The sequence below is a fragment of the Poeciliopsis prolifica genome, unplaced genomic scaffold (genome assembly GCF_027474105.1).
Source record: "Poeciliopsis prolifica strain line A6 unplaced genomic scaffold, Auburn_PproV2 SCAFFOLD009, whole genome shotgun sequence".
Lineage (NCBI taxonomy): Eukaryota > Metazoa > Chordata > Actinopteri > Cyprinodontiformes > Poeciliidae > Poeciliopsis > Poeciliopsis prolifica.
The window spans coordinates 2,302,885-2,328,380 of NW_026562384.1; the positions used below are offsets into that span (position 1 = coordinate 2,302,885).

The 25,496-nt window shown below is 42.3% G+C and overlaps 3 protein-coding genes across 6 annotated transcripts; 2 read left to right on the top strand and 1 right to left on the bottom strand.

The window, feature by feature from the left end:
- The first annotated feature begins 29 nt into the window (after window positions 1-29).
- fam199x (family with sequence similarity 199, X-linked) lies at window positions 30-9,528 on the top strand. 2 transcript variants are annotated; one of them, XM_055034223.1, is made up of 8 exons: window positions 30-116; window positions 1,178-1,365; window positions 4,166-4,385; window positions 4,466-4,624; window positions 4,702-4,863; window positions 5,707-5,893; window positions 6,019-6,113; window positions 7,414-9,528. In XM_055034223.1, the coding sequence occupies exons 2-8, from the start codon at window positions 1,199-1,201 to the stop codon at window positions 7,585-7,587; spliced, it is 1,164 nt and encodes a 387-aa protein (XP_054890198.1). In that variant the 5' UTR covers window positions 30-116; window positions 1,178-1,198; the 3' UTR covers window positions 7,588-9,528. The 2 variants fall into 2 exon arrangements, with proteins under 2 accessions (XP_054890198.1, XP_054890197.1); XM_055034222.1 differs by lacking the exon at window positions 30-116 and adding an exon at window positions 123-233.
- Window positions 9,529-9,929: 401 nt separating this feature from the next.
- On the top strand, window positions 9,930-12,446 carry smim19 (small integral membrane protein 19). The gene is made up of 3 exons (XM_055034229.1): window positions 9,930-10,176; window positions 10,992-11,116; window positions 11,605-12,446. Exons 1-3 carry the CDS (start codon window positions 10,043-10,045, stop codon window positions 11,658-11,660), a joined length of 315 nt encoding a protein of 104 aa, XP_054890204.1. The 5' UTR covers window positions 9,930-10,042; the 3' UTR covers window positions 11,661-12,446.
- Window positions 12,447-13,165: 719 nt separating this feature from the next.
- Window positions 13,166-25,476, bottom strand: pld7 (phospholipase D family, member 7). 3 transcript variants are annotated; one of them, XM_055034209.1, is made up of 13 exons: window positions 25,424-25,476; window positions 23,429-23,527; window positions 22,168-22,242; window positions 18,982-20,844; window positions 18,275-18,447; window positions 17,995-18,175; window positions 17,488-17,602; window positions 17,269-17,396; window positions 15,729-15,932; window positions 15,470-15,609; window positions 15,213-15,378; window positions 15,013-15,112; window positions 13,166-14,252 (listed from the first exon to the last, which is right to left on the bottom strand). In XM_055034209.1, the coding sequence occupies exons 2-13, from the start codon at window positions 23,483-23,485 to the stop codon at window positions 14,038-14,040; spliced, it is 3,417 nt and encodes a 1,138-aa protein (XP_054890184.1). In that variant the 5' UTR covers window positions 23,486-23,527; window positions 25,424-25,476; the 3' UTR covers window positions 13,166-14,037. The 3 variants fall into 3 exon arrangements, with proteins under 3 accessions (XP_054890184.1, XP_054890182.1, XP_054890183.1); XM_055034207.1 differs by lacking the exon at window positions 25,424-25,476 and adding an exon at window positions 24,124-24,514; XM_055034208.1 differs by lacking the exons at window positions 22,168-22,242; window positions 25,424-25,476 and adding an exon at window positions 24,124-24,514.
- Between the last annotated feature and the right edge of the window lie 20 nt (window positions 25,477-25,496).

Below are 25,496 nucleotides of genomic sequence, written 5' to 3' on the forward strand. Positions count from 1 at the left end.
CTTTTGCGTCTTCTCGCTCCCAGCGGAGTCTCGCGAGGACAGCTTAGTTCGTCGTAAGAAGAGAAAGGATTAGCAAATGGAGATGGCAATCATTGTCGCTGTTTGAACGCTGAAAGGTTGGCGTTTTGATGTTTGTCTAAGCTTTTATGTCAGCCAGTTCGGTTTGCTTGCGGTTTAAAATTATAATTTTTCAGGAACAAAGTTTTTTGTCTGAACTGTCGTCGTGTTGTTTGGTAAGCGCTACGTTGGCAAGTGAAGCATTAGCCTCCGGCTAACGGTGTTAGCGGGTGTTTTCGTTGTCATAGGCGTAACTCTGTTGTTAATTTAGCTTAAATAACGGTTAAAGGAAAGTTGCACCTTATTTAGAGAAGTTAGCTGATGTAATTTAGCATTTTTACTGAGTGGCGTGAAGGATGCCGATGTGAATGCTAGTGTAGCTTTACTGAGCATCAAAAACAATAACCAGTTTATAGACATTATTCTGTTCATTCTGTAAGCAATGAGCTGTGAATACAAAGTTAGAAGATTTAGTAATAGTGTAAAATATGATTCAAAAAGAGTTTTACTCCTGGTACTGGATGCAATAAAATCATCATTTTTGCTTACTGTGTCTTTTTTAGCCAGTGTATTAGATACTGTCCAGGTTTAAAACTAACTTTTAAACCTGGACAAATCATTTTCTTCTTCTTGACCAGTATTTGCATCGAGATTAAAAGTAAAAGTGATTAAAAAACAATAAAGAATTCATCAAAATATCCTTTATAACTAGTGACAAGCCTCTGGTGCTTTGCTAGAGTAAATATTGTCAAAATCAACTGGAGGTAAAATTATTACAAGACTACTCTCATTTTTATGTGATTTTTAATACGTTACGCAAATGAAGTGCAAGCTCTTTGGTTTATTGTATGGCGAGAGTTTCTAGTCATGATATGTTTACTAAATAGGAATAAAAGCATTTTTTCTCTGTATTTTTGACCTTTTATTTAGGTTTTTATTCTCTGATTGGTACCTCCCCCGCCCCAAAAAATTACCTAAATCTGTAAAAATTCCTGATCCTCCAATCAGCCACTTGGTCTTTTTAAAATGGTTCAGTCCCACATGCAATCAGAACAGGGCCGACCACCGGTGTCTTTGCAGCCAAAACGCGGTTTGCTCACGTTTATTTCGTTTGCATCAGGTGCAGAGCAGAAAGCCGGCCATGTCTGAATCTCTGTACGAGAAGTTTCTGGCCCCAGAGGAGCCGTTCCCGCTCCTCTCCCAAAGAGCCAACCTCAGCGATGTGGGAACTCTGGACGTCAGCGAGTTCAGCTGTCAGCTCTCATCTTGTCACAGAACAGACCCTCTACACCGTTTCCACAGCAACAGGTGAGGAGAAAGAGTATTTCTGTACGCGGAGACGTCTGGGCTGCCTACTAATCGCAGCATAATTTTAAATCACAGACCGGTCACATGATTACTAAGACAGTTCCAGCAGATAAAAATCTATGGTTTACAAGCATTCAACTAGGTCTCTATAGATATGCAATAAATCAATTAATCTTATGATGAATTAAATGGACATCAATTATTTCCATGTGTGATTTATTGTTTTTCTCTTTTCTCTCTTTCTATCAAAAACTGGATGACAAACGTCTTCAGTCTGGTGTTTTGGTCTCAACCAACTCCTTCTTTGAAGAACTATTTTGTCTACAGAGACTTTATAGTTGATTATAGTTGTTGTTTCTGCTGTTTTGTTTGGGTATTTAAAACGTCTTCCAGTTTCAGTGTTAAATGTTCATTAGAATTTAAAGTGTATTCATCTTTGAAAATGTGTTCTTGCATTATGCCATTACTAATTTATTGCTTAAAAATGAGCGCAAAACGACAATATTTTAGTTTATTCCAATAACTTCTGGGACAATTTATTGTCCAGGATGATTGGTTATCAGAACAGGCCTGGTTATGTTGAATCTGATTTTCAACAATGTGGAGAAAATGACAAAATTCTACAAATTCAACCAGAAAATTTTAGAAAACATCGACCATCGGACGGTGAGGCTTCACATCCATAGATTTCTTCAAGAAAGTTCTGCCTGATTCAAATACTGAACTTATTAAACAAACTATTGATAAATCTAAAAGAGCAATCTAGACAAGATGCTACTGCACAATTACAGGCCAATCTTTAAAACTCCATTCATCAGCAAGATCACTGAAGCTGCATCCCGGAGTCGGAACAAAACATGGCTAATCTGCAGCAAACTTCCAGAAACCGGCAAAGCTGCTGAAATACTGATTTACTTTCAAAAAACCTTTTTGTTTACATTTGCATTTCTTTAATTTCAACTGAACACAATAAATTGTTGCAACAATTGTTCCTTTTATTTTTACGCTGCTTTACTCGTTTGCTGTTTTATTTTCTTTTTAATCGTGCAAAACAACATAGAAATTAATGAGTTAAAATCGCATTTAATTTCCTAATGAGGTATTTTTGAATTTGAATTTGAAATGCCTTGTTTCAGAAAGTGTTATATAAAACAAAGCAGCTTTTCCCTTGAATTTAATCTAGAATTACCACAGTTTGTTTTTAATTAGAACGTAAACAAACCACAAAGTGATATTCAGCAGTGAGCCTCACACAGTAAATTATGTCTTAAATATAGCTTCAGTCATTCCAGTTGCACCCATTGGGTCAGCTTCTTTAAATTGAAATACTACAGTAACCACATAACATTCGCTGTTAAAAAGATGTTATATAAAAGTTTTCATGAAGTGGTTTATCACACGTACTTTGGTCAAAACTATTCTTTGGTTTGGCTGCTTCTTTTTTGTTGTTTTTTTTTTCAAGCAGACTTTGATCAAGATTTCTCCACATTATCTGTGGAATTATTTCTGATTCTCATAGTTTGTTGATTGGGACGTAAACAAACACAGGCAGAGAGTCCTGCTTTAGAGCCATCAATAAAAATCTTGTTACATAACATGCATGACATGTCAGTATGAGGTCATCTGGCGTTATTGGTTCTTGGGAAGAAAAGCTTTTATGATCAAAACCCAGTTGAGGGTCAAATTAGAGACACGATGACTAAGAATGAATCGCTTATTAAAATTGATGAAAAGGTTTCATCTATGGAGCTCCTGGGAGAAACTCCTGGCTTATAGGGACGAGCCAATGGGAGAGTAAATGTAGATTTTCTTCAGATGAGGAATTTAAAACGTTCTTTTATGTTGTTTTATTTGCTTCATTATTAGATGTTTGACAAAGGTACGTCTGTGCATGTCTGGAAATAAATTCGATCTGTTTCTCTTGCAAATAGGGCTGAATAACCGATCACTATAAAAGGGTTTCGAAGCGATCCATATCAATAATCATGGATTAGTTAAATATCTGAAACACAGCCAAACTGGTGGGGTTTCCTTTTTTATGCAGTTTTCCCTCCATGTTGTTTTTATTATTTTTAAGCAGTCGGGAGGAACGTTGGCGAAACCAGAAACCGCTGCTGCGCCAGTTACTCAACAGGTTGTTGCTAGGTAACCGTGAGTTAGTTGACACCTCCAACCTCAAGATGTCTCCCAGAAAACGTGACATGCTCAGTGGTTGGGCGCTAGGCCGTCATTCATCTAGCAGTCCATCGTGTTTTTGAGTCAAAACGTGTTTAAAGTTGACAGGAAATTTGAAAATATTACTTGGTAATCATGTCATTGAAAGATTGAAGATTAATACCTGAACATCAACTATAAAGGCTTCAAAATGCAAACATTTTAAAAAGGCTTAAATAAATAAACAATACTTAGCCTGGTGGGGCACAACTAAAGCCTGGTGCCCCGCCAGGCTTATCATACATTGTGGGAAACCCTGAACTTTGCTTAGTTAACAGGTTGAGCAGCTCAGGCCTTTCCTCTGCCTACATTTCCCAGAATGCTGTGTGGTTTTGGATTGGAGTTCAAGAAAATTAATTGATTGATAATCAGATGTATTATTGATCGATATTGATCATGATTCTAATGATTAACATGCCGTTTTTATGTTGTTGGACTTCTATAACTAAACTAATCAATAAAGCAATCAGTGAACCGATTTTCAAACTATTTGCGTCTCGTTTAGCATTATAAGCGCATACCTTACAGGAAGCTTGTTCCGTCAGAACCTGTGGCGCATTGTGACGGTCTGCTGGTTGCTCTGCAGGTGGAACCTGACTTCCTGTGGGACCAGCGTAGCCAGCTCAGAGTGCAGCGAGGAGCTCTTCTCCTCCGTGTCCGTCGGCGATCAGGACGACTGCTACTCCCTGCTGGACGACCAGGAACTGACGTCCCTGGATCTGTTTCCGGAGGGCAGCGTCTGCAGTGACGTCTCCTCCTCCATCAGCACGTACTGGGACTGGTCCGACAGCGAATTTGAGTGGCAGGTGGGCTTTCAGGAGGTCTCTGAGGGTCTCTGTATGTATGTTTTACATTTCTGAATGGGTCTTTTCGTTTTTCTCACCAGTTGCCGGGAAGCGACATCGCCAGCGGCAGCGACGTCCTCTCCGACATAATCCCAAGCGTGCCGAGTTCACCGTGTCTGTTCTCCAAGAGGAAACCGAAATCACACACCCACCGCAACCTGGACGAGCTGCCCTGGAGCGCCATGACCAACGATGAGCAAGTAGGAAAAGAAAAGCAAAACCGTTTCCCGTCGGTCAGAACAGAAAGCTAAACGTGCGGTTTGTGGGTCCCGTCCAGGTGGAGTACATAGAGTATTTGAGTCGGAAGGTGAGCACAGAGATGGGCCTGAGGGAGCAGCTGGACATCATCAAGATCATCGACCCGTGCGCTCAGATCTCTCCCACCGACAGCGAGTTCATCATCGAGCTCAACTGCCTCACCGACGAGAAGCTCAAACAGGTGAATGGCGCTCTGAAACACGACTCCCAAAAATACAAGTTTTAGAGGATTTAAAGCTTTTCAAAGTGCTTGGTTTCTTGATATTTTGTAATAAACTTCAATCAAACGTTTGATTCAAAGCGTAGGTTTGAAAAACATTTCTTTCAGATGGAATCAGTTAAAAAGACACATGCATCTTTTGTTCTTGCTATCTGAAGGTCAGTCAGGCTAAACTGTCCTTGTTGTAGGTTTGTTAGAATTATTACAATTATTTCTATTTGTTAATTGCCAGAAAACATAGCAAGAGTGTTTTTAGAGATGTTTTTGTAATTTTTTTGAAAATTGAATTGAAGGAATTTAATTTGATAAGGAAAGTCACTTAACTTAACCCAATTTGTTTGGATTGTTTCACTGCAATGAATGTTTCTTATTCCTAACGGATCAATGAGTAATTGATCTGTGTAACTGAAATAAATGATGACTTATATTTTTTATGTTAAAGTTATTGAAATTGGAAGATTTTATTAAATTAATTAATTTATTTTGGTCAAATTACAAACATTTCAAAACATAAACGCTACCAAAACAGTATTATTAATAAGAGTAGTACAGGATATCATGTAATAGTTCATTTGTGTTGTTTTCATCTCCAAAGTGCAGAGCTGGAAAAGTTTGAAAATAGTGATAGTGGGCTTGAGATTTTAATTGAAAGGCAGTTAAATGGAGACGTTTGAATCCGTTTCATTGCCAAGTCGTTCCATCAAGTTCTAACGTAATGCACAGAGAAGAATTTTTTTTTGTTTTCTTTTTTGCTGTTAAGTACAAAGTGACCTCAACACGCTCATCATTTTTCCCTGGTATCAGGTGCGGAGCTACATCAGGGAGCACAGCCCCCGGCTGAGAGCCAGCAGCACCAGGGAGGGCTGGAAGAGGAGCAGCCACAGCAGCGCCAGCACCGGGGGGGTGAGCGGCGTCAGCAGCAGCAGCAACGCCAGCATGGTCAGCTCCGCCAGCTCCTCCACGGGCTCCACGGCCTCCAACTCCATGGCCGGTGAGACCCAGAAACAAACACGGCCGACCTGAACTCTCAAAGTCTGGTTCCGGTTTTTCCTAAACAGATTTAACTCGACGGGTCAAAGCAGTTTCAGTCCGATTAGCGTTTGCGTCGTGTTCCAGGTGGCACGGCCTCAGCCTGCAGCGGGAGCAACATCAGCAGAGCTCACAGTGACGGAAACCTGTCGAGCGCCGCCGAACGCATCCGAGACTCTAAAGTATGAAACTTTTACTGGTTTTAAAAATGTTTGTTTTCCTAGTACTGGTGTCCCACCCCTCACAAGTTTTCACACTTTGTCATGTCGTACGCAAACCTAAAGGAGAGAGGAAGTGTGAAATGCAAGGAAAAGATTTCTATTGCAAATCAAAATCTGAAACGTACAATCTGAGTAAAAAACACCAGTCTGTGGTTTTCAGCAGTGCAACATGTGAGAAGGGGACAAACTGAATGTGACTGTTTGACTTCTAAAGGGTAACAGTTATCATAACATGTATAAAGTTAAAGTTCAACTAAGAAATCTGTCTCTGACAGAGATGAGATGGAGATATCTCAAAAACCAATTCATAAATATTTATTTATTTGATTTACTTTTTATGTAAAATAAAATCTTGGTGCACATGGGCATCTGCAACCTTAAAAAGTCTTATATTTATGTTTGTAAAATGGAGGCCTTAAAATGTCTTAAATTCAATAGAAATTTCAGTTGCCCTGAAATATGTTTCGTGGTAGAATTACTTACTCTTATATTCTATGTAGTTTATTTGTCTTGATGTTTCAGGCAAATGTTTGAGTCGCACACAGGCATCTTCAGAGCTTCTATAGACGCTTGAGGCTACGTGTAGGGTTGGGGTTAACCCTAGTATAGTTTATTAGCAGAAACCCTTGCTAGTGTTGAGAATATAAGTCTAGTTAGCATAACTATAGACTTATATTCTCAACCCTAGCTAGCTAATATTGAGTATAGCATGGGTTAGTGTAAATTTATCATCTCTCCGTTTCCACCTGTATGGTCCTAAATGCATTCTTGCTAAAAAGACAAGACAGCGAATAAATATTTGGTTTCTTGCCAAATATAAATTTCTGTCGTGCCACAGGTCTTAAATTCCATTCATAATGGCTCTGGAAGGGCCTTAAAAAGTCTTAAATTTGAGTTTGTAAAACCTGCAGAAAGCCTTTTACCAGCGGTGGACACTTATTTTGTTTATCATAAGAGTTTTTATTTGTTTTTCATACATTTGCTCTATTATTAAAGAACCCAGACTGACATTATTGGAATTATTTTCACTATTTTCTCCACTTTTCCAAAAATATCATTAAATCTGAAAATATGATTAAAGTTAATGTGTGCAGTTTAGTGACATAGATCACATAAAAATAGGTTAAAATAGGAACTTTTTTTCTACAAAATGTCTTGCTACAATTCTAAATCTATATTGAGGTTAGTTATGATTGCAGGGTTTCCCTCCAGAAAACTTGCTAACTTTCAAGTATTTATTTTATTTACCTCCTTGTTCCAGAAGCGATCAAAGCAGCGGAAGCTTCAGCAGAAAGCGCTCCGCAAGCGTCAGCTGAAGGAGCAGCGGCAGGCGCGTAAGGAGCGCCTGAGCGGCCTCTTCCTGAATGAGGAGGTGCTGTCGCTACGGGTGACGGAGGAGGACGACCACGGAGACGACCTGGACATACTGATGTGACACCAGTGAACCAATCAGTGCTCCCTCTAGGCCTGCAAGCTTTCCGCCTAACCTGACGCGTTTCGTCCCAGTTCGTGTGCTTGGCCGTGTTTCGCTTCCAGCTCGTCGTGCTAGCGCTTCCACTGCAACGCTGCTGACGCTTTGAGAAAATGCCAATCACGGTTTAGCCTGCTTAGCACCACAGGCTAGCTGACACACAGCTAGCAACAAGGGGACTGCTGCTTAGAAAAGCTGATGCTACTAGAACCACGACAGACAGGAGGGCAGATCAGGAATCACTGTTTTGTTTTGGGGGTGTTTTTTCTACAAAATGCTCCATGAAAACATTTCCATTATTTTTCTTTTCTTCAACATATTTTGAAGTTGCAGTATGTAACGTTTTAAATGTCTTTCACATGTTTGTTAAAACTGTCTCTGTGTCGTGACAGTGTGGTACGAGACGGATAATGTGTGAAAAATATCAAGCTCTGCCCACCATCTGCAAAAAAACAACCAATCAGAGGCCAGAGGAGGGTCTTATTGCTGTCAATTATGCTTGTGTATCCACTTGATGAATGTGTTAATGGCGGAAACTTTTTTAAATAGACTACATAGCATAAAAACATATGAACGTAATGGCAACAACCATTTTACATTTAACTTTTTTTATTTGACATAATATATCTTAAATATTCCCCACTGACTAATAATATACTTTGATTGACAGCACAAAGACCCTCCTCCTGATCCTGATTGGTTGTTTCTGAGTGGCGTATTTCTGCAGTTGGTACTGGGGAAACGGGCGGAAGAGTTACAATTTTTTTCACAGGTTATGCGTCTCACACCGTCACGACACTAACAGTTTTATCAAACGTAGAAATATTTTTATAAAGGTCACACACTTGCAGCTTTAAATCACGTCTTTAAATGACATGCTCGGGTTGCAGCAGCAAACGACACATTTCTGCACCGTGTTTTGTCGCATGTTTTGTGACTGCAGTCTGGGTTTGACTTGCTTACATGTGGGCGCCCTCTGCTTTCCATTTCGTTCAAGGCTTCATTCTGTTAGAGCTGAAAACAAACGGTTCTTCATTCCAGAGGTTTCAAAGGAAGTGAGCTGGTCTGTCTTTCTCTCTGCTGAGGCGCTGCAGCCTCATTTTCACCAAGGCTTAGAGGGAGCACTGAAACCCTGCATGTTTAAACCGCTCTCCCCCCATGGGCCGGGAATTGGTTCATTTTATATCCTACACTGACTAAAACGGCTCACGTTTCTTGTAAATAGTGACTCTAACATCCTGCTTTGGTGACGGCTTCAGCTCAGTTTGCTTTGGGTGAAGTTATTGTTTCTTAGAGCTTTGAGTCTTTATATTTGTCCCTTATTATGCTTATGTTGGCGTTCTTGTGGCGTTTCATCGCATTCTGAAACTCAGACGTTTGTTTTTGGGTGAGGGTCCTCAATGATTTGAGTCAAAAATGTCAGCAGACATGAAATCACATCCTGCTACTTTTCACATTTCAGCTCAACAAAATGTTGATGCGGCGCCACAAAAACAGCCTCTTTGGAAAACTGAAGCTACTGTTTTAATTTTTTCTAGATTTAGCCTCTTTGTGTTTAGATTTATATATGTATAATTTTTTTTTTTTGTTTGTTTCTCTCCGTTACATTGCGACTCTTTCACTCCTCCTGAGCCGTAAGGTGTTTGAACCGCTGCGGTTACCGGCACCAACGTCTGCTGTTTGTCATTTATTTGAAATATTTCTGTTCATATATATATAAAGATCTAAATTACAGCCGTTATGTTTCAAAAACAAGTTTATGTCTTCTGTAGCATTGAGAAATATTAAGATTCTATTTTGGAAATTTAAACAATTTTGAAAGAAATGTGATTTAAACTAAATAATTAAAAAAGAAGTGTGTGTTAATAAGGTACCAAGAACTGCTGAAAAATAAACAAGCTTACAATCAAAGTCTGAGTGGAGTGATGGTTTATTTGGTTTTTTAGTATTTTGAAAAAGTTGCATTCTTAGAAACAATTTTTTATTTTAAAAACTTTGGCAAAGTTATATGTAATGGTTGAATTAATTTTACATTGCACAACCCAGCACTTCAAAATGTGCAGAGTAGATGACAATAAGGAGTATTTTAATGTTTGTGATAATCAGTTTAAATGTGTTGTGAAAAGTCGCCCCAATACATTTGAAGGCTAAAACTCTTAATTTATTAGAGAGAAGGGACCTTGTGTCTTTATCAAAGCATGTCGGGTAAAATCTCCCAGGAGGCGTTTTTCTCTAGGAAAAACAACCTTACATTAAACCTCGTTGCTGCAGTTTCAGTAGGAGACGGTAGAGGGCAGCAGTGTTTCCGGGTGTCGATGCGGAAGTGGCGCAGTGCTCGTTTACCCCCAGCTGTGTTTTGTCGGTGTTCGTGTCCAGTCGTTTCCACTCCTCTGCAGTCGGAGCTGTCGTCGCGTTTCCGATGGGAGCTCACGGGCTTCTGGGGAACCAGCCGGACTCCATAGACTACTCGGTGCACGAAGCCTGGAACGAGGCCACAAACGTCTACCTGCTGGTCATCCTGGTCAGCTTCGGCCTGCTCATCTACGCCAGAAAGTAAGCGCCTCTTTCTGTTCATGGACCCACTTCTGTGTATCACTCCGCGCTGATCCCATTTTCCTTCATGTGCATAAAATCTATGTAAAAACTTCGATTATACTTTAGTGAGTTAGCTCTCCAAATATTTGTAGTATACTGATGACGTATGTCAATGTGTTTAACAGTAGAGTACGACATAATACATTTACCTGATATTGGTGTGTTTATTTTTGTTTTTAGTTATTTACACAAGAATAGCATTCAATATTGATATATTTTCTTAAATATTTAATGACGTAAAAGGGGCAGTGCTATGTAAAAGTAGGCTCTGTTTGAGCTACTTCTCATTGAAATGCTGATAAAAATGTTAAAGACCTTTAAAGGAGCAACATTGTGATATTGGTGACGACTTCCTGAAGGCGGAGTTTCGGAAAGACCAGAAGCTTCTTAAAGAGACAGGCCCAATTTCAAGACGGGAATTTGCAAAGTCAAATTTCTTTTAAATCATGTTTGATACAGTATTTAAAAAAAACAAACAAACTGAAGGTAACATAGTTACCTGATTGTGCTATAAAATGCCACTACGTGCCTTGAAAATACATAATACTGCCCCTTTAAACAGTAGACCTTATGATGCACAATATAATAGCTGTCAATGTGAAGAAAAAAAAAAAGAAATTGCTAAATTTTTGTTTGGAGGCAATTTATAACCAAACTTGTAAATGTAATTTGTGGTGCGTGGAGCCAAAGCTTTGGTGTCTTTAAAACGCTATGAAGGAATTTTTGTTGTTGTCATGATGCTGCTTATGTAAACCTGTTGTGATCCCGACTAGAAACAAGAGGAAGATCATGCGGATCTTCGCGCTGCCTCCCACCGCCGGCAGCAGCCCGGAGCCTAACTTCTACGACAGCCTGCAGAAGGTGCGGCTGCGGCAGCAGCTTGAGATGTACTCTCTGGGTGAGCCTTAAAAAGTCTTGCATCATCATGTGTCTGAAATTAAGACCTTAAAATGTCTTGAATTCCTTTTAAAAATGGAATTCAATTTGATTTGGTAATAACAAGGCTTCATTTTGCTGACAGAACTATTTGATGTATTTTTTTTTTTCTTCTTTCCCATGAGTCTTTTCTTTCATTCAAATATTTAAGAGTCGTACTCGGACATCTTCACTGTGGCTACGGCTAACTAGCTGCTAATACTTCTTTGCTAGCTTGTTTTTTTTTTTCTGCGCCTGTCACGGCTATGATGGTGCAAATTTATCGCTAGTTGGATGGACAAAGTTTGTATATTTCTGTGGAGATTTAGGTCTTAGATTTCATCCACAACGATGAGAAATCTGCCTTGGTAAAATCTGCAGAAACCCTGATAAATTAATTTAGTTTTAATTTGTATTTTTTCTGTTCTTAGAAACTTTTACCATTGAGTCAACCATGTATCTTTTCTCCAGCTAGGAAGTTTGAGCAGCAGCAGCAGCCGGACAGTGTGCAGCTCTCCATGGAATGAGGAACAGAGGTTTCGGCCCCTTCCCGCGAGTTCTGGACACAGATGGAGGTGGGCTTGGACTCCTGTCCGAATCAGAGGTGGTGCGCGCCGTCGGGGGCAGACAGCTGGATGGATGACTAGACATTAGCAGAGATTGAAGGTGTGCTGCATTTCTTCAGCCTGCAGCAGGGAGAGCGCCAATAAATGAAGGAGAGCGCAGAGGATTTAACGGACGTGAATGTTTTGTTTATCGTTGATGTTCGCACACATTTAAACCAGTGGTTGTTAAGGAAGGGGAAAGTGGAAGTGTGTTGTTTATTCATGCATAAATCCCAGATCATGATGCTGATGTGACGTCGGAGGATGAGCTCAAAGTCGTAATGGGAGCGTTCACCGTCGAACGTGTTTGGTGACCCAACAGTGGACTGTCCTGGAGAGATTCTCCACATCTGCATTTCATTTTGAGACTTTTGGTTGTAAAGACATTGTTCATATACACCAGGGGTGTCAAACTCCAGTCCTAACGGGCCAGTGTCCTGTAACTTTTAGATGTTCCCCTGCTGCACCACCACTGAATAGAATAAGTCACTATGGTTGTGGAGATCTGATCTACACAAGGAGGAGGTAATCAAGTGATTTCATTTCAGTGTTTTGTACCTGTGGCACATCTAAAAACTGCAGGACACCTGTGATATACACAGTCCCTAAAAATGTGCTCATCAGTCTCCCTACGATATATTTGAGATGGTGTGGACTCAAGTTTTAGAACATTAAAGCTGTGAAGACATTAAATATTACTCTGATGTACTGCTGGCTGCTGTGATTTTTATCACGCTCTACTATATTCACGATGCATCAACGTAAGGGAGTATCAGCATTTGAAGATCATTTCTCTTGAAGATAATTTCTCCTGAGGCAGATTGAGGCTTCTATCAGAACAATGATTTTAGTACATATGTATAGAAGCCCAAGTGTGTATTTTTGGCCGTATGTGGATTATAGGAAGTCTACACTCCAATTTAGACATGTCCACCTGGTCCTTGTTTTGTTTGGACCTAGTGGCCTTTATTTTGACAGTAATCCAACAGGAAGGAGATTGAAGAGGAAAGGGTGAAAAGATGAGCCAACAGAACCGTAGACGGATGTACAACCACAGCGCCACGCTCCCTGGTTCTTATTTAAAAAAGAAATGTTTAAGTTGTATATTATGCAATTTTACAACCTTTTACCAGTGCAGAAACCATGAATATTCTAAATGTCTGACCAGAGGTGTAACTTGGTAAAATAGTTCTGTGTGACGTCTAGCGGCTACATTACACAAATGTTTGATCTTTTCTCAAAAAGCAGCACACCACACCCAGATTTCAAGAAAAAGTCACAAACGTCTATAACTGCAAAAAGATTTCGACTTTGGGCAAAGAGCCTCTATCCACCCACAAGGTGGTGGTAAGTTGAAGTGCTGGTGCAGTTTTGCTACATCAGAATTTGCTAAAACTGATAGGAGCAGAAAATCCTTAGGGAGAAGCTTCACACAAATATACATTTAATGACTGGCTAGAACCCCACGTTAAAACATTTGTTTTTGATTGGAAGATGTTTAAAAAACGGTAAACAAAACAGTGAACCGTTCAAAGATGACTAAGTTGTTGGGGCAGAATTTATTTTGAGGGAAACATTCAGCAAACTGCTCTATGAATGTTCCAGGCGAGACCGGGAGGTTCCCTTTGTTTGACATTTCAACGGCTCGACCCGCGCGCCTGCTGATGACAGGAAGTGGATGTCGGCCCTACAATAGTAAACGCTCCTCTGATGGAGGAAACGGCGCGGCGATGAACAACACAATGAAACAGACGGCCGCCGTTCGCTCAAGGCAAAAACTCATCCGATTTAAGGCTCTCGTGTCGAGCACATTCAGTCTGGACTTCTCTCTGTGGGTCAAGTGTTTGAAATGGAAAATGTACAGCATCTTTAAAAACAAAACAACAATAGGTACACACATAAAGTTGATAGTTAATGCAGCGTAAACAATGCTTTGGTACATACTCCTCTTTGGAAAGTCGTCTTCCTGCGTTAGCTCGTTTGACCTTGGCATAATGGCTTTCTTTTTTTCTTTTTTTTTGAGAATATTTACAAAAAAGCTCCAGATGTTAATGGTGCAGAGTGGCTTCCCTTGCACTTCAACCCATAAGACGAATTGAGCGTCAAAAACAACGAGTTCTGAAACGGGAGAAATAGCAACTATGTACAGAAAACTGGCCGGCAGCCAGTAGCAATGAAAACACAAGAGGCAGCGTTAAAATCCAGCCCTTTGGTCGGAAGCGAACCAAATCCGTATATTTTAGAGGAAAGTTCAAGTGGCGAGAGCCACCGGCGTTCTCGCGTTGAAAGGCACCGTGCTTCACGAGTGGACAGAGCTCCGTCTGCGGGGACAGACGTCCAGGTCGTCCACTCGGAGCTGGCTGGCGTAGCGGGAGTCCCAGTCCCGGAGGAAGAGCTGCTCCGCCTGGCTGGCCAGCGTCTGCTGGCCCCGGTTTACGGCCGAGCCGGTCTGGTTCACCACCAGGCCCACGCCGGCCGTGTGCGTGAAGTAGTTCTGTGACCAGTTGGACGTGCCTGAGAACGGAAACGGGTTTCAGACAACGATGTACTTCATCCGAAGTTTCAAAATACGGATCAGTGTTTCTGTTGGCCGTATAAATTGTGCAAATTGGAATTATTAAAAAAAAAAAAGCCCAAAACATCTTTGAAAAGTTGTTGTGCTAAGATGAGTTTTTTTTGTGTGTGTGTGTGTGGCATATTTCACAACTCTGCAATAGAAACACTTTTTACCTCTGGAGTCCTGTGATCAGTAGCAACCCGATGTTACTGCTGGCAGAAAAGACGATAGAAAAGCGCAAATTTTGGAAAAACTCCAGTTTTTTGAGAAAAAGTTTTTGTGCTAATATGAGGCACAAAAACCTTTGGTCGGTTTTCAAGAAAAACCAAGGGAACTTCAGAGTTTGAAAAGTGGAACGTTTTCTAGAAAAAAACTCAGAATATTCTGAGATTCAAGAGTTGAAAATGTTCCAATTTGGGAAATATGGAGTTTTAAACGTCAGAAATATGCAACTTTTGAAAATGCTCCGGTTTTCAGACTGAAGTTTCCTTGGTTTCTCTGTTCTCTTCTTATTTTCCTATTAACAATGGCCCTAAAGCTCCATCGTAGGACACAGAACCGGGAGTTTCAGTCCTACGAAAGGTATGAACGACCTGAAACCACCTAACAATTGGTGTGTCTTTGGCTTCGGATGAAGTATCGCCAAAGCTTAATGCTTTGCTTCCCTGCAGAATAGAAATGTGCAACACTTTTCAGTCATAATTCTGTGCAGCATACCTATATAGAGCACTCTGTCTGTCACCATGTATTTGGCGTGATTGACACGTGCGAAGGGGATCTTCATCTGCTCCTCTGTTGACGGCACCGTAAAGATTTTCTGCAATCAGAAGCAAGATTGCAGTCACTTTTGTGTTCATCATCCTCCTCATCATCAGCACTTGTTCTGGTTTTGGCTGCAAAGCCGACGATGATCTCACCACATCAACGTTGCATTGGAGCGGAGCCCTGCTGAGCACCAGCAGGGACTGCAGGAAGATGAACATGGAGGCCGGCGAGTGCTCCCAGCAGCTGACCATCAGTCTGACCTGCACCCCTCTGGTGCACGCTGCGGCGCGCAGCCTGGAGTCGATGGCGGGCCAGAACCTGCAGGATTGAGACACAAAGAAAGTTTGAAAAAAAAAAAAGAAAGAAGGAAAGCAAAGTTTTATGTGTTTAATCAACTGGTTGGACGTACTGTACTGGCTCTGTGTACTGAGACAGAGGGAGGTAGTCCATGACCGATATGTGGATGAACCTCTGGGCGTCGTCGATGACAGACAGGATGGTGGACAGATCATCGGAGCGCCCTCTGGCAGAGATGGGCGGTGGCGCGCTCTGCCAGAGGAGACGAGGGAAAAAACAAACAAACAAAATCAAACAAACAAAAACAAACAAAGGTTTGGGCTTCCGTGAACATTAAAGCTAATGAGAAACGAGACGAGCGGTGGACTCACAGACAGGTAGACCTGAGCAGGGACTCCGTTAAACTTCAGGTCCAGAGGGTTGTCGGCGCTGGACAGAGCGGACAGACGGGCGGGCCAGAACGGAGGGAGGGAGCCGCTCTGGGCCCCCCCGATGGCCCAGTACACCCCAAAGAGCCGAAAGGCATCCTGAGCCAGGCAGCTGCAGTCCTCCACTGACAGGCCCACCTCCTTCACCTGCCACACGCACACACACACACACGCACACACACACACACACACACACACACACACACACACACACACACACACATACACATACACACACACACACACACACACACAGTTAGATATGGATTTATGGAGAATCACCTGAAGAAAGGAAAAATATGCACAATACATTGCAAACTCATTAAGGTCTTTTCTTTAACTTTCAGGAAGTTATTATTTGTTCTCATTGTGTGCAATATGAAGATCACAAACTCTTTGACACGTCATTCTACAGCAGCGCGTATTACTATTGAACAGGGCAAAGGTCACAGAGAGAGGAGGAAGGAAAATCTGGATCGATTGTGTCTATTTTCTTAAAGCAACGCAGTGGAGTTGAGTCTTATTGAAAATAACTTTAGCAGATAACAGTCTAAGCTTTACACAACATGCTGAAATGAAACTAAACCTGCCATCGATAATCGCTGTCAGACAAGCCGAGGTTTTCATACATTTTAAACTTTCCCCGCGTTTTGTCCTGTTGCAACCAGACTTTTTCTTTTTTGTTTTTGGAAGCTCATTTTTGGAGTTTTAAAGTCATAATTTTGAGATACCAAGACATAATTTCCCCTTTCCCAGTCATAATTTTACGATTGTGATATATGGGTTTTCACAGAGATGAGTTTCCTTAGAGAGACAGTGTGACTTTGAATATCACTTATGATTTTATATATCATAACTACGACTTTGAAAATTGAAATTATGACTTTTGCCTTTCTATCTCAATTATGACTTTTACTCTTGTAATTCTAAAACTCAAAACTATAACTTTTCTTATGACTTTAAAGCTTGTAATTATGGTTTATTCTAATAATTCTAGGACGACTGTCAATCAAATAATTGATTTACTTTTATTATGACCTTTACTGACATAAATGACTCATTGTAATTACGACAATAACACTTGATATTGTGACTTTTACTCTTGTAATTTTTATATTAATATTCAATAATATGACTTATTTTCATAATTAGGGTTGTAAAACTTGAAATTATGACTTTCTCTTGGACTTCTATTTTTTTTTTCTTTTTTGGCAGAAATGGGCTTCCATATATAACAGCACATCCTTCAAAAGTGGAAGAAAATAAGTTATTTTCTGTATGTCTTGAACATAAAAGTGCGGCCTGCATTTTTATTGCAGAGTTAAAGGGGTATGGATACTTATGCAAGGCTTTTTCTCTCAAAATGAATCAGCTGAATGATCAGCCCATTGAATCACATTTCAACCAAAGGATGAGAAACTTCCATACATTAGGTTAAATTCTTTTGAAAAGGCTATAAAACACATTTCTCCTGCTGCTGTACCTGACTGAGAGAGCGCCAGTCCATGTTAGCGCTACCCAGGTAGAAATGCTTCTGGTCCACGATCCAGAGCTTGGTGTGAACTATGCCTCCGGTCACGGCACTCAGATTCACCTCTCTGACCTGTGCACCTTCGGGAAACAACGTGGCGGACCGTTATTAGGAACACAGCTCTGAAACGGCAACTTGGCGCTGTAGCCGGAACGTGATTGGGGTTCCTACCTGCTGCGCTCAGTTCTGCTGTGTCCTGCGTTGAGGTTTGAGGGGCGTTGACAGCAATCTGGAGTTTCACGCCTCTGGATTCAAGTTTTTTGAGCTGCTCGAAGACTTTTCTCCCCTGCACAGTGTAGAAACAATAAGAAACCCTTCAGGGTTTCCTTTGCACGTGATTTATTGCAGTGCAACGTCACTGCGAAATAAAAGTCTCAACACATTCAGAATGTATTAAAAGCCTGGCGGGCTGCCAGGCTTCACTTGGCCCCTTTCCCCCACCAGGCTAAGTGCCATGTGTTTATTTTAAACAGGGTTTTTGAAACACCATTAACAGCTAAGATGGATTAAGCTAGGCTTATTGTCTACACATTGAATTGTCCCGTCTTTGCACCTATGATGCCTGCTCAGGCGTCACCAAATGTTTGTAACTTTTAACATAATTTGAGACAAAAACACAACATCCACCATGTTGCCGCGCAGGATTAAGTTACATGGTTGCAAAGGGTCAATACTCACCTGGAAGTCTGAGGGGTTGGCTGATTGGACGTCGCTGTCCCGCAGCGTAAAGTAAAACGCAGCGATGTTCACCGAGCTCTTGGCCTCGTTCAGCAGACGGAGCCAGCTGTCTGCGATGCTCGGCCCGGGCGACAAGGAGGACGGGTACAGGCCGACGGGGATGCTCTCCACCAGCTGTACTCTGCACAGCACAGAGGGACATTCTGGGACATCGTTCACGTCATATCGCTGGGAGAAACCAAACCTCTGACTGGTGAACCCCTTTTCTGACGATACTTACCGGCAGTCTGAGCCACAGTGCTCCGGCACCAGGCCGATGCCCTCCAGCCGGTGCAGCTCCAGCTGCGTCGCTAGCTGAGCCACGGACGTGGGAAGCCCATAGAGCCAGACGTGCAGGCCGAGCCCTCCCACCAGCAGCAAAAGAAAGAGAGAAACAGCGGCGCACATTGACCTCTGTCAAAACAAAAACAGAGACGCACATGACTCGAACCCGACACGGCGTGCAACCGTCCTGCATTCCACAGCTCTGACTACAGGGTGTGGTCAAATACCTTCAAGTATGAATGAAGAAGTTCACACGGCCATGAAAACATTGACAGACAGACTTAAATCTGATCTACAGGTCCAAAATTCTAAAAATGTGATATTTTCCCAATCTGTAAATGCAAGTGATGGCAACGTTGTCCATTGTGGAAGTTGTTGCCAAGTAAAGAAAATCTTACAGTTGAATACACTGATTAAATTGTTGTTGTTTTTTTTTACACATCTTGAGAGAGCAAGAAAGACTCAACAGAGTACAGTAGATTTCTGCATTTTTCTTGTCATGGAAGATACTGGATTTGGAAATCGTAGTGTTAAGGTAAGGTTGTGTATTGAGGCACGGAGACTGTCTCTGTAAACCTAGACACTAATATAAGATGCTCTCGCTGCTTTAAAAGCTCCATTTGTTGCATCCCACGAGTCTATATGAAGAAAAGTGAAACTCACCTTCGTGGACTGGGTGGTCTTCCCACTAGCTGCTTTTTTTGGTTCCACATAAGAGGCAGAGTCGTCCATACAGGGTTCTTCTACTTCACAATCTGGAAGCTTTGTTTGGCTTTCGAGCGGTTCCTGATGCTCCTCGATATCCTCTGACTCGTTGCCTTTGGATCTTTCGGTTGCTAGGTCGGCGTTCGAAGACGATCGGCTGCTCCGGGATTCAGTTGCTTTCACCGGCTCCCAAGGCGGTTCTTCTTCCATAATACACTCCGTCTGCTCGACCACAGCAACATCAGCCTTCTCTTCAGATTTCTCGGTGTCTCCACAGGCGGAGAGGGTCATCCCTGGGTGTTTTTCGTCTGGCTTCAGGCTGAGGACACTTTCCTGCAGGATGGAACTTAGAAGTCCTTCTGGTGTGATACCGACTTTAGTTTTGGAGCGTTTGTTCATGTCTTGCTCTGGCCTGAGAGGAGGTCTGGGGCTGGCGATCATGGCACCCTGAGTAAACTCTGAGATACTCTTGGTTTTCGGGGCGGCAATGGAAGAGGTGTGATCCGCTGTGGCAGCTTGTTCCACCTTGCCGGACATTGAGGGCGTGACAAAGCTGGGTACATGGACGGACGGAGGAGGCAACGCTGATTCTCCGACCTCGGGGAGTTTGGACTTTAATGTTTCCATGCTCGCACTTCCGGCTCTGACAAAAGGTTTCACTACGTGAATGGGGCCGTCTTTTCTGGGAGAGGGAGGATCGGCGGCCTGACTTCCACCGGCCATTCGTTCGGTGGCCTGACTTTCACCGGCCATTTGCTCGGCAGCCCGACTTCCACCGGCCATTCGTTCGGCAGCCTGACTTCCACCGGCCATTCGTTCGGCAGCCTGACTTCCACCGGCCATTCGTTCGGCGGCCTGACTTTCACCGGCCATTCGCTCGGCGGCCTGACTTTCACCGGGCATTCGCTCGGCAGCCTGACTTTCACCGGCCATTCGCTCGGCAGCCTGACTTCCACCGGCCATTCGCTCGGCAGCCTGACTTCCACCGGCCATTCGCTCGGCAGCCAGACTTTCACCGGCCATTCGCCCAGCAGCCAGACTTCCACCGGCCATTCGCTCGGCAGCCAGACTTTCACCGGCCATTCGCTCGGCAGCCTGACTTCCACCGGCCATTCGTTCGGCAGCCTGACTTCCACCGGCCATTCGTTCGGCGGCCTGACTTTCACCGGCCATTCGCTCGGCGGCCTGACTTTCACCGGGCATTCGCTCGGCAGCCTGACTTTCACCGGCCATTCGCTCGGCAGCCTGACTTCCACCGGCCATTCGCTCGGCAGCCTGACTTCCACCCATTCGCTCGGCAGCCAGACTTTCACCGGCCATTCGCCCGGCAGCCAGACTTCCACCGGCCATTCGCTCGGCAGCCAGACTTTCACCGGCCATTCGCTCGGCGGCCTGACTTCCACCGGCCATTCGCTTGGCGGCCTGACTTCCGCCGGCCATTTTCTCGGCGGCCTGACTTCCGCCGGCCATTCGCTCGGCGGCCTGAATTCCGCCTGCCATTCGCTCGGCTGCCTGACTTCCGCCGGCCATTCGCTCAGCGGCCTGACTTCTGCCGCGCATTCGCTCAGTGGCCTGACTTCCGCTGCCCATTTGCTGAGGACTTCTGCTCCCCGGTCGCTCGCCGGCCATTCTCTGAGGACTTCCGCTGCCCGGTCGCTCAGCAGCCTGACCTCCGCTGCCCGGTCGCTTCTGGTAAGTGGGGATTCGGGAGACTGGTTTCCCACCTTTTCGGTTCATATCTTCTTTCTCGTCGATTTCTTTTCTCTGGGTCCTTTCATCTATGTGGAGTGGATCCAAAACAACCCGGCAACCCTTCAGTTCCTGAGAAAGACAGATGCATCGTTTGACTGCAAAGCTTTGACTTTGAATATCACCATGGTAAGACACTAAGAACTATGTAACATCGTCCACAGCAGCTGCGCCAAGTTTGGCTCAGTGTTCTATCTTCCTGTAGCACCGAAATGACTAGCACACACCCATTCAAATTAGAGGCATGAACTGGCCCACCGCAGCCAAACAGTGTTTGTTTGCTCACATGACACCGCCATGACTACAGGATCAATTCATTCAAAGTTCTTTACAGACTCAGAGCCCCACCTGCTCTGCTTCTGCAGTTAACATTTCATAAATATGCAGCAGGCTCCATGGCAACCAAAACACACTGTTCCTTCAGGGCATCGGCAGTGTGAGGTCATATTTCAAGATATTTCAGAGCTGCATTTACATCTTTACTCTTGCTGGAGCAATGGCTGGAAACTTCTCTTTGAGCGGAATATAAATCGTCTAAAAAAAAAAAATTAAAACAGGCGTTTTTTTTTCCCCCCCCCTGTAAATGCTAAACATTAAACAGTAAGAAAGAAACAATAGTATATATAGGCAAGTCACAATAACAAATTTTACTGGACGATAAACTGTTCAAGAAATTAATGCGATAAGAAAAGATTTTGCTTTCGCGCTTTGCGTAACTTTGAAATTGTAGAAAAGCTTGATGCTTTTCTGAAAAAAGGAGAAAAAAAAGCAATTGTGTAATTTTGCTCAACTACTTTCAAACACTACTTTGTTTGCTTCAAGGTTATAATGAGAGGATTACAAGCGAATGCTTTTACCAGAACTAAATAATGAATTCTTAATATGTTCTAGTGGAGCGACAATAGTTCAACAAGAATCTGTTGATAAAGGAAGTTCATTTTTCAGCATACAAACTAACATGATTCATGTTCAATTAACCACACTTTGGGCCAAAATGTAATATCCTCATCCATCCATACTACTAGATAACGCTACTATTAATGCAGCACTTTCTGTTTTATGTTTACCTTTAAAACAATCAGATGTTAAACTGTGGCCCTCCAATCAGATTCAACAATGACATCAAAAACCCCTTTTATGGAGTCTCTCTTTCAAAGACATGACAAAAGAACAATACCTGAAGCAGCACTGCATTACAAATGCTTGGGTACAAAAACAAACCAAATAAACAGGACAAATTTCAGCACTGCGTGTTTTAAATAGACAGGTTAGCAGCTCTAAGTGGAAGCAACCAAATCCGAAAATCGGCCACCCATCGCTAACTTTGAGCTTACTCCATTCATGGCAAACAACGTCTACATTTTCTGCTGCAGTAAAAGTGTGTTTAGAGTTAACCTTCCTCTGGTTCAGAGCTGGTAAATCCCTCCCCGCTGAAGTCATCCAGCAGGTGAGAGTCTGACCTGCTGAGATCTGACAGGAAGCAAAACAAAGCAGAGCAAACACTGAGCTTCCTCAACAAAGAGTCGGCCTTCATGAATCAAAAGGGAGAAAGGAGCCAATGTTAATCACACAATGCAGTTCTGCTTCTACTAGCTTAAGTATTGAAGAAAATAAAGTATCAGTGACAAGTTCATTTCGATCATTTGTTTGAAAAATTTAAACTCAGACAGATTAAGGAGACACAAAGCAATATATTGTATTTATGTGTGTGTGTGTGCGTGCGTGCGTTTGGGCTTAGCTGGGCTACCTCCATGCCCCAGCACAGCGATGCAGCACATGTTTTACAAAAACCCAAACATTTAAATAGTCAACTGCACATGTGTCAAACTCAAGGCCCAGGGGCCAAATCTGGCCCACCGTTGCTTTTTATGTGGCCCTCTAGACTCCAGAGAGACCTTCAAGATAATTTGCTCAAATATTATTTTATCAATCAAATCAAAGCACATTTTATCTGTATACTACCAAATTACATAAATCAGTCCGTCCATTTTTTGGTAAAAATTTATTCAAAAAAAAATATATATATATATTCTTGCGCTAATGCGGGATTGCAAGTTTATTACAAATTTTCCGCAAAACTTGTTAAAATCGGACAAACTCCCACCTGCAGGGGGCGGTATTTCTCACTTCTACTCCACTGCTGCCTCAAACGTAGTTGAGGTGGAATTATAGTCTGTGACTGACGTGAGAAGCAACAAAAAGTCACATTAACTGTTTAACAGTCATACATAAGCGGAAATATCTCGACATATTTTTGGAAATAATTTTTAATTGCCGCCACCAATCTAAAAAAAATTAAAAATAATAATAACTGTAATATTAATACCAATGAATCCTGGGTGGATTAATCAGTTAATTCAATATTATTCAATTTTATTAATATTGTTGCAGTCTCTTAATGGGTTTTATTACTATATTATTTCACAACCGGCCCTGTAAGAACATTGTGGTCTAATGAAACATTACTTCCTAGAAAAAAAAAAAAAAAAAAAAACAAAACACAGTTTAATCTTTAACTGGGTTACAGATAAAGACACTTCCCGTTAATAACCAGTCTCTCCTGCAGGGGAGCCACGGCAGACACTGCTCCGTTTTGTCGTAACGGGCCACGTTACAGAGGACAAATGGTTTCATTCCTCAGTGATGGACCTCTTACCCGATGGTCCGTATCCTCGGCAGCTTCCTCCTCCAGCTCGGCCGCTTGTCTCTCCATCACTTGGCTCGGGGTGGCCTCAGGCTCTGACTCATCAGCCTCCTAAACGGATTGGTAATAATCAGCTAATGGGGTGCAGCACTTCCGACCGACACCAAACATGCCGTACGTGCAGTCCGCAGGGAGGGGGGACACTGATAGACTGCTGCTGGCTGTGTTTAAAGCTACGGCAGCAATAGAAGTTAGTAATATTGAGGGTTGGGGGAGGAGGGGCGAGGGGGCGAAAATTACTTATTAAATTCCGAAATAACTTACCATAACGCTGTAGTGTACGGGTTATAGAGTATAAAGTTTGAGGCCGTAGTACGGGAGGGGAAGGGGGGTTCCCCCCTTAAAGGTGCAGTTAAGGTTAGCTCCGCACAGTTAACTTAAGCTAACTGCTTTAAATAAACTAAAACGAAAACGGCAAGTAGTTCTGACGGGAGAATTAAAGCAACTGGCACTAGTGGTACAAACATAACCGCTTTAAAGACAGAAAAGACAAAATAGTTTGCCATAAACGTCGCTGCTGCTGCTGCCGTTGACGCTAACGAGCGAGCTACGTGGCCGTCCTCCTTTTTTGTAGTTCTCAGCAAGCAGCAGCAGCAGCAGCAGCGGAGGAAGAGGAGGCGGAAAGACTGAGTAATAAAAGTACCCACCTCATAACGCCGATTCAGATACGGGCGTGTCGACCTCCGCCTCGGCGTCGGCTCTAACTCGACCCGATTCGACCGTCTGGACCGTAGCACCATCGGCATCCTGGAGCGGTTTTGAACAATGTCGCGAGCAGATTTGTGGTACGAAGGCGCGTTAACGGTTGGAGCGGAAAGTCAACAGTAACGAGAAAGGAGCCAACGGCGGCGAAACGAGTCCCAGAGCGGCGGCCTTCAGGCGTAACGTTATTAAGAGAACCTGTCGCGCTTTTTTTTTTTTTTTATAAACACAGCAGTCAGTAGTGGTCTGAAGATGACATGTGGGATTTGAATGGGTCGTTCTTCACGGAGACACATAAACAACAACTTGAAGTAACCGCGATTTCCTGTCAACTCTGATTGGCGGTTGGAACACAGGAGTAGTTGACGCACGGAACGTCAGTTGGGAACGTCGTAGCCATATTGTGAGTGGGATTTTAAAGCTGAAACGTCATATAAACTAAAAAAAACAAACTGTATATATATATATATATATATATATATATATATATATATATATATATATATTATATATATATATATATGAGCCTATATTTAATTCTCAGTTCCTATCTTTGAAACACACTCACAATTATCTCTAACATAAAATCACTATCAACCTTTAAATGCAGATTTAATACACACCACTTCAGAATCGCTTTGTGTGTTTTTTATTTATAAATCCTTTTATTTTCTAATTGTTAAATCTTATCCTATTTTTTTAAGTTGTCCAGCATCCTTGTTTGTTCTGTATATACTGCCTGTTTTTTGTACAATGTCCTCGATCGAAAAGACAAATGCCTTAACATTAAATTAAATATCAAATTTTATTTGATATGTTTTTTGTCATGACATTTTCTTTTTTTCCTTTACTATATGTATTTTGATGTCTATTTTTCTAGAGTGTTCTGAGGTTTGTGGCATATTAAACTCTCTTTTAATTAAATTCTGAAAGTTTTCGTCTTATCCTTTGCCTTTTCAAAGCTCTTTGGATTCTCTATGCTGCCAAATAAATAAGCCTGATTTCACTTTCTTTTCTGATCAAATAGAATAGTTCAGTTAAATGCAGTTGAATTATGGTACATTAAATCTAGTGGAGCATTTTCTAGTTCACAGTTTCATTGGTGGTTCTGTCTCACTTTGACAGTCTGTTTTTGTCCCAGCGATCGTCAGCATCGGTTCTAAAATGTAACACACTTTTTGTTCCTAAAAGTTATCAAAAGCGAAGACGAACGTAATCGTTCCTTTTGGATAAAACGAACCTTACCGTACTTTCCTTTTCCAAACAAGCTCTCCTCGTTCTTCAACGTGAGTTCGCCACTCCCAATATGGCGGACGCG

Coding starts and splice junctions, on each gene's coding strand:
- fam199x (XM_055034222.1), top strand. CDS start 147: ATGTCAGCCAGTTCGGTTTGCTTGCGGTTTAAAATTATAATTTTTCAG. Junction 234..1,177: donor AACTGTCGTCGTGTTGTTTG/GTAAGCGCTACG, acceptor CGTTTGCATCAG/GTGCAGAGCAGAAAGCCGGC. Junction 4,864..5,706: donor CCGACGAGAAGCTCAAACAG/GTGAATGGCGCT, acceptor CCCTGGTATCAG/GTGCGGAGCTACATCAGGGA.
- smim19 (XM_055034229.1), top strand. CDS start 10,043: ATGGGAGCTCACGGGCTTCTGGGGAACCAGCCGGACTCCATAGACTAC. Junction 10,177..10,991: donor CTGCTCATCTACGCCAGAAA/GTAAGCGCCTCT, acceptor GATCCCGACTAG/AAACAAGAGGAAGATCATGC. Junction 11,117..11,604: donor GCTTGAGATGTACTCTCTGG/GTGAGCCTTAAA, acceptor TCTTTTCTCCAG/CTAGGAAGTTTGAGCAGCAG.
- pld7 (XM_055034207.1), bottom strand. CDS start 24,222: ATGCCGATGGTGCTACGGTCCAGACGGTCGAATCGGGTCGAGTTAGAG. Junction 18,448..18,981: donor AGACCACCCAGTCCACGAAG/GTGAGTTTCACT, acceptor TTGTTTTGACAG/AGGTCAATGTGCGCCGCTGT. Junction 18,176..18,274: donor CACTGTGGCTCAGACTGCCG/GTAAGTATCGTC, acceptor TGTGCTGTGCAG/AGTACAGCTGGTGGAGAGCA.